Source organism: Nicotiana sylvestris, chromosome 1, assembly GCF_000393655.2.
Source record: "Nicotiana sylvestris chromosome 1, ASM39365v2, whole genome shotgun sequence".
Lineage (NCBI taxonomy): Eukaryota > Viridiplantae > Streptophyta > Magnoliopsida > Solanales > Solanaceae > Nicotiana > Nicotiana sylvestris.
The window spans coordinates 46,709,169-46,717,742 of NC_091057.1; the positions used below are offsets into that span (position 1 = coordinate 46,709,169).

Sequence of the window (8,574 nt, forward strand, 5' to 3'; positions counted from 1 at the left end):
GGAGTAGTCTTTCAATTCTTAACGAGAGGACTCAAATTAGAATCATGGTATAAAATCGTTTTTGTTAGGGAGTATTTTACCTATAATATATGAGATTCTCCAGCACAATCAAAATTTAATCGAATCCCAATACGGATATCGAACTGCAAATTAAAAAAAAAAAAAAAAGGTAAAAGCATGACGTAATAGTAGGAAATGGGAATGTGGGATAGGTGTCATTTTCACAATTAGGGCAAAGGGGGCCATATATATAGTTCTTGGCTCTTGCAAACCTAAACCTACCATCAAAGCAAAGAAACAGAATTTTGCATATAGTTGTACCGTGGCATAATCAAGAATCTAGAATCTATCCAAATATCTTAAAGAATTTTCACTTTTCCCCATCTCCTTTTTCTTCAAATACAATAAACTATATTCATCACATATCCAAATCCCACCACCTTCATATCATCATTTCCCCCCTATATAAACATCCCTTATACATTGACATTTTCATTACCAACTCTCTCTAACTATCTAGCAATTCCAACTTCAAGAAAAATCACAAAATATAAACAAACACTAAAAATTTCAAGTTATTCATATAAAAAAAATTAAATATGGATCGTGTAGTGAAGGTGGCATCACAAAAGGCCGTGGTGATATTCAGCAAGAGTTCATGTTGCATGTGCCATGCAATAAAGAGGTTATTTTACGAGCAAGGTGTTAGCCCTATGATTTATGAGCTTGATGAAGATATCAACGGCCGTGAAATGGAGAGATCTCTTCTCAGGTTAGGCTGTAGCCCAGCCGTTCCGGCCGTGTTTATCGGTGGTAGATTTGTGGGATCAGCCAACACTGTTATGACTCTTCATATCAATGGTTCACTCAAAAAGATGCTTAAAGATGCAGGAGCTCTCTGGCTTTAGTAATGAAAGAGGCTTTGCTAATATTGACTCTTTTTTCTTTCTTTTCTTTTGTTCTAACTTTTGTACTTTATGTCAATCTTCCCCAGCTTTCATGGCTCTTTATATTAGGCCATGATCTTCTAGGGAAATGCCGAATATATGTTGAATGTAATTTCTGTTTAAAATGGAAATGCAACAATGTTTATAAATGCTATCATCTCTTTCTCACGTTCTTCTTCAAAATTTTGGTCATAAAAAAAGAATTTCGAGTCTTTAACAAACTTTGCATGCATGAATTAAGTATAATACTTGATTTACTTTACGAAGGATAATATAAACCACACTGTCATACCATATATATATAAAGCTATATAGCAAAAAAGTTCTTTACTTTGGTATGTACAAATGATTAGATAAAAAGTTAACCACTTATAGCTTTAGTGTTAATTAACTGATTTTCCTAACGATTAAAACAAAGTAATAACGTCAAGATTCACCGACAGGGATTGTGGTGGAGCGGTTACTTCTTCGTTCTTAACTAACGGTCTCATTTTTAAGTTCTGGATATTGAACTGCATTTGTTAATGAGTGCTTTATCCATCAATGTGAGATTTTTTGGTGCAAATCTAGATTTAATTAGGCTCCAATATGAATATCAAGCATCGGGTGAAAAACTAAAAAAAAATGTGAAGATTCTAGAGTGTGTCACAAACTCTTGGATATTGATATTCTGAGGCATTTTTCATTTGCAAAAGTATGAAGTGACATTTCAATATGTATGGAGATGAAACAATTTGTAACGTCATTCTGGTGAATACACATATTCCTCGCAGATAACTAAAAAATGCCACTTTAAGTTTATATTCTCAGTGTCGCCGCATTAACATGTTTAGAACCTCTCTTTTTTTCTGCCTTTTGAAAATTTTATTTGGATAGCTTGTTTGGACAGACACTATATTATGTCCAGGTCATCTCGCCTTTTGTCATTAATTCATCTTTTGATCATGAAGATCAAACATATACTACTTGTTATTCTTATTTCTAAGACTACTTTGCCTCGTGCAGAATAAAATTTTACAAATTGGGCATCTTTCAGTATGATTTCCTAGACCCTGAATCAGTGACTGGATTGAATTTTTAAAACTAAGGGTGTGTTTGGTATGAAGGAAAATATTTTTCGGAAAATGTTTTCCAATTTTCCCATGTTTGATTGGCTTAAATGTTTTAGAAAACATTTTCCGTATGAACTCATTTTCCTCCAAAATGTTTTCCTTATCAAGAGAAGGAAAACATTTTCCAAAACTCCTTCTCAACCTTTCCAACCCTCACCAACCCACCCCCACCCCCTCTCTTCTCTAAATTTTTTTTTCTTTTTCAAATTTCAGTTTTTTCGTTACCACCCACCCTACTATCCCTCCACCACACCCTCACTCCCACCCATTTTTTTTTTTTTGCAATTTTAAATTTCTGTTTTTTCGTTTTTCTGCACCACCCACCACCCATCACCCACCTCAACCCCCCCCCCAGAAAAAAATATTTTTTAAGTATCCTCCCCCCCCCCTTCCAAGAAAAAAAATTTTAAATATATTTTTCAGTTTTAATTTTTTATTTATCGGTTTAAAGGATCAAAATTTTACAAGTTCCAAAATTATGAGTTCCGAGGTTTATGTGTTTGGAAGTTTACGAGTTTAGAAATTATAAAGTTTACGGGTTCGAAATTCTGCGGTTTCGAAAGTTTAACGGTTCGAAAATTTATGAAATTTGTGGGTTCGGAAGGTTGTTGGTTTGAAAGTTTATGGCTTCATGTTTATTATATCTAAATTATTTATGAATACTCTTGAGAAGTCATTTTCCTTAATTGCGTACCAAACACCGGAAAATGAATAAAATTACTACTTGTTTTTCAAGAAAACATTTTCTTGGAAAATATTTTCCACGGAAAATATTTTCGTTATACCAAACACACCCTAAGTATTAAGAGATTATGTTATCATGAAGGTCATGATAATACCAAGAAGAAAAGAACTCATATTAAATATATAAATGTCATAGTTAAAGGACATGTATGAAGGAGTTGGCACTAGCATAAAAACAACAATATGAGATATGGAGGATTTCTGCACCACAATGGATTTATACAGGGTTCTGCATTGAGCTAACCAACAAAATACAAGATGAGGCCCTATGGTGTATGTTATTTGTTAATGATATTGTGCTAATTGACCAAGCTAGCAAGGTGTCAACTGAAAGCTTGAGCTATAAAGAAACACCTTAAGAGTAAGGGTTTTAAGGCAAGTAAAGTGAGATTAAGTACATGCATTGCACGTTTAGTCAGCATGAGAAGAATGAAGTTGATGTAAATGCGGTGCCAAGCAATTTAGATAGTTAGGCACGTTGTTTTAAGAGAATGAAATAATAGATAAAGATATTACTCATAGGATTAAAACTGGATGGTTCAATTGGAGAAACGCTATTGGGATGATATGTGATAGAAAGATGCCCACCAAGATGAAAAGTAAGCTCTATAGAACAACGGTCAGATCGACTATGTTGTATGATAGTGAATATGGGACTGCTAAAGTTAAACATATCCAAAAAAAATAAGTATTATAGAAATACAAATAGTAAGATGAACGAACAGTCACACAAGATTAGGTAAAATAAAAAATGACCACATTCTCTAGAAGGTGCAAGTAGCACATATTGACGATAAAATGAGAGAAGCTTGAGATAGTTTGGTCATGTCCTGCATCGACCTACAGATGCACTGGTCTATAGGTGTGAAAGTATAGTGGGGAAAGGTATTAAAAAGGGACGAGGTAGGCCTAAAATCACATGAAAGGAAGTTGTCTCGAAAGTCCCGAATCTTTGAAATCAATGCAGACTTAGCTAAAGATATATGGAAGAGAAAAAGAAATTACTTATTAAGTATTGAATATTTTTAATAGTAATGTGAGGCCTTTTGGTTAAAATTGAATAAAATCTAATCATGTTGAAAGTATTTTTGAGTATGTTTAACCCAACTCAACTGTGCGAACGTGGTTCTAGTGGAAAAAGGAATTTATTAACTTTAATTATAAGAATCTATGGAAGATAGGATTTCGGCGGCAGCACATGTAGGATATATAGCAAAGGCACATACCAGAATTTGAGGTTCGTGTTACTCTGTGTGTGCAATGAATGTTCTTTGAAACATTAATTGTTCTTTTATTCTTTCAAGCTGAGGAAACAAATCATATCAAAGATTACATTCTCAGTAATTTGTTGATCAGCTAGCATATTATATTTTGTTTTTCTTCTAATATTCCAAACTATTTTTTATATTTTACCTCTCCGGTTTTAGAATAATATCATAATCAGTTTGTGAAACTAATTAAAAGCTTAAATCTTTGTAAAGCCAATCAATTATGATCTTAAAATAGAATTGAAAGAAAATCGGAAGCGGGAGAACTTCAATTAGCTCTTGTATACACTAGCACATCCAAAATTTCGACATGGTGAATTTTGAGTTGAGAGAGTAAGTTTGAAAATATATATCTAACTCTATTTATAATGTGTTTCGCATAAAATTTTCCATATCAAAACATTAGATTCTACCAAGCCGTTAAATTCATGGTTTAATCCGGCATTGTTTTTTAATACATGGTGATCGTATGGATATATGTACCTCAATCTCAGGGGCGGAGTGCCGGGAGTGGGTTCGGCCGAACCCAATAACTTTGGTTCGAACCATGTATTTGTCTTAAAAATCTATTAAATATGTATTAATTATAAATTTAAAACCCAATAACTTAAAACGATTAAAATCTCGAAGTCATAAGTTTGACATTCTAGACCCGCCTCTGCTTAAACTGCAGTGACATTGTGAAGTCCTTCTCTAGATCTATAATTTTTATTGTTTTGTTAGAAGTTTCTTAAGGTAAAAGCAAAACATTCCAATGATTGTAACTACTAGGAAATATCTCGGGATTGTGGTATTGCACTGTATGGCTACGTATTCTCAAAATAGTAACACGTTGTAAATTTTGATTTTTCAACAACAGTTTTGAAAAAGGAAGAAAGGTGATGATAAACGCTTATCATAAAATATGGAAAGATGTTGGGGAATAAAGTAGGGTGAAGATCAAAGATAACTCAAAATTAAGGACATATTTACCAAACTCAATTTCAACCAGAAACACCTTAGCTTCCTTTTCGAATAACTACCATATATATATATATATATAAGAGTAGTTTATCTACCACGTTAGGTAGATTTTGAAGTTTGTCAAAACACTTGCATTCCAGAGCATCTTTTTAATTAGCTTTTCAACAGTGACTTTGTAGTTAATTTATTCTTCTCATCAGAATCCCCGGATGGAAAATAACAGAAAGAACTAAAACACTACAAAACCTATCACATATATTGTGCGGGCGCGAAGGTAGAAGCCCAAATATGGATCTTCTCAAACCTAGTAGGTTTTACTTAAATAATATATTTTAATATAATCTTCATTATATATATATATATATATATATATATATATATATATATATATATATATAATTTAGAATCCACTTATAAGGATATGAGATCGTCGTTTTAAATCTAACTCATAAAGTTAAAATATATTCTGACTCTACCTCTGATATTATCTGTCATGTCTCTATGTATGTGTGAGAGAGAGTGTTCTACAGCAATCGATATATTCTTTGAGTATTTTCGCGGCATGCAATTCTAACAGTGACATAATTTTGATTTTTGAGCATAGTGTAGAGGTCTTAATATTTGTCAGATTCCCATACTTTTCGTAATAATCCTTTAGAACAGTTGGCATGCCCCAATAATTTTTCTCTCTTTTTACAAGATTAGTATTAAGAAAAGAGAAAAAAGAAAACTCTCATATATAGAAAATTACTGAATTTGTAAGCATGATAGTACGTAGTTATTGTTGACAATACTAGGCCACTTAACAGTAGCTAAAAGGATCACCTATTGGGCCTCATAGTTTTGTACTTAGTTTGGACCTTTCTATATACCCGACCCATTTTTCATTTAGTCATTCATTTTGTATATACACCACTAACAACAGAAGATTCTAGACAAAATAACAAATAACAAATTCATTTTCTCTCATCAGATATTTCGCTCCTCTCATTTCTCTTTCTCCTCTCATTATTAGGGTTTTAATTCTAAATCAAATCCTCAGATTACATTGAGGATCAATGAATTAATATGGTATCAGAGCCTATTATCGACCGATTATGGCTCCACATATCCACTGACGGTGTTTGTTTCTCAAGTTCTTTTCTTATCGAAGTTCTTGTTACCGGAAAATTTTCTGGATTTTTCTTTGATTTTGATCGTTATGGTCATATTTGATGAATGTTAGAGGGTTTCAGAGATTGTGAGCTATTTCTCTGGTAAATTTGTGGCTCGATTCTACGGAGTATATTCATTTCTGGCTCTACCGGTGGTATCAAAGGTCGTGGAAGATTTTATGTGTTAAATTGAAGGCCTTTCTTCTTTAGGTTGCAAAGAAGGACGATAATATCTTTTCATTACTCAATTTTGGGTTGAAGTATTGGTAGATGCCAATTATATGTTTTTCTGTACAAAATTGACCTAACTAGGGTTTAGAAATGGGTAGTTCTGAAGTGAGTTCATCAACTACAGCTGATGGTTTTGATGATTTTACTATACCTCCCCTCTCATCCTTTCTACATACATCCCTCGGACAGTCCAGGTGCTCACCTGGTATCCCCTTCCTTTGATGGCAGTGGTGTCACGACCCACACCGATGAGCCACAACGGGCACCCGATACCTTACTCAACCGAGTATCTACATAATGTATCTTTCGTATCATACTATCATATGTAAATGAGCTAGAGAGGCTATCGTGAGATAAGTAGAATAAAACATGGGAAAATACTCCATATTGGATGACCCAACATGTAATCCAAACTTATACATATGACATACGGGCCAATAAGACCGACAGGATCCTTTATATACTCAAAACATAGACCGACAAGGCCATACAAGAATCCGTATACATGACATCTGTCTACAAGCCTCTAAGAATACATAATATTATAAAGGTCGGGAGAGAGCCCCGCCATACCAATCAATGCATGTACTAATTATACTGACCAAATAAGCAACTCCGGAGCAAATGGAGCACACCTACATCTTCCACTGAGCTGATAGCCTACTTGAAGGACTCTCGACCTATCTAACTGTGGGCATGAAACGCAGCGTCCCCAGGCAAAAGGGATGTCAGCACGAATAATGTACTGAGTATCTAAGGCACATAAATAAGTACATAAAAACATGGAAGAAATATAGACTACATGACTCAACCTGTAAGTCTGGACAATTCTATAAATCATGAAAACTTATAGTGTCATGCATATGTGTATGAATATCATGTCGTGCATAAGTACATGTGTTCATAATATTATCAAGCCTCTGAGGGCATCCCATCATATCATCTCGGTCAGTGTGGGCAAAATGATCAACATATACCAGCTGATCAGGTGGTGGTGCATATATAACGCTGTAACCTTTTCTCATATCCCATATATACATACATATACGTGTATATAACTCCATCTGGTCATGGGTGAATACACATGTATAAATGCATGAAATGCATAAGAAATACATTAATAAGATTTTCTACGAATGCCATAAAAATCAATATGTCTTTCGGATAAACTTTATGAAATACGTATTTTTCTGAGACCCATGAATAGAAGATATAATAATAATTCACATGGGGAATCAAGAATATAGACACCCCTAGTATTTCTATGAATAAATTCATTTATGGAAATTGTGCATTTGCTCGTTTCGTTTGTCGTATAGATCATGCCAAAAGAAGAAAGGATAGCCTTAATATACCTGGAGTAGGGAAAAATCCATATGATATTTTTTGAAATGGTTGCACCGTACTCCTTTAAAAACCGCAAAATTGTATGTTGCTAACAGTTCTCGTTGGATTTCTTCTATTTGCAAAAATTTACGTTTTTGTAGAAAGCCTTAAGAATGGCTAACGCTCCATGGCTTCTTATCAATTCATGATTTAATGTTTCTGATTGTGAGAATGGCAAATGGTAAGGATGCTAATTATCTTGATTTTGGAAAGTCTTATGCTTTTCTACTAAAGAGGTCAAGAATTCCTTGCGTGTAAAATGAATTGTCACTTAGTCTAGTGACTTATTTGTACAACTTGACACATAATATAATAGCTTAATGAGTCATTTTTGGGTTTAAGGGGTGTTGCCTGATATCTAGGGACTATGTTGTATTTTACACTCCTTCTTGCTTAAGTTTTGATTAAAAATGTGTACAAAATAGTCCCAAAGGCTCACAAGTTATGCTTGATTGCAGGTTTGGTCAACAAGATGACGAAGTGTCAAAACCCAGCTCAAAAAAGAGTGAAACTTGCACAAGTACCAAGACAAGATCAAGATCAGTCAAACAGGGTCAGTGCGGCCGCACACCATTCTGTGCGGTTCGCAAAGATGAAGTTCAGAGACTATGCTTCTCAGATAGCCAGGCAATGCGACCGCAAAGGACTTTGTGCGGTCCGCATTATTTTCACTGCGGCCGCACTCGATTTCGTGCGGTCTGCAGAGCCAAGGTTCAGAGAGGTGATATTTTGGAGGATGATGCCCAATGCAGTTCGCGGTCCATTTTAT

General features: G+C 34.3%; 1 protein-coding gene across 1 annotated transcript; it reads left to right on the forward strand.

The window, feature by feature from the left end:
* The first annotated feature begins 369 nt into the window (after positions 1-369).
* Positions 370-1,115, forward strand: LOC104231281 (monothiol glutaredoxin-S10). Its single transcript, XM_009784248.2, has one exon. The coding sequence runs from the start codon at positions 600-602 to the stop codon at positions 906-908; it is 309 nt and encodes a 102-aa protein (XP_009782550.1). The 5' UTR covers positions 370-599; the 3' UTR covers positions 909-1,115.
* Positions 1,116-8,574: the final 7,459 nt, after the last annotated feature.

Coding starts and splice junctions, on each gene's coding strand:
- LOC104231281 (XM_009784248.2), top strand. CDS start 600: ATGGATCGTGTAGTGAAGGTGGCATCACAAAAGGCCGTGGTGATATTC.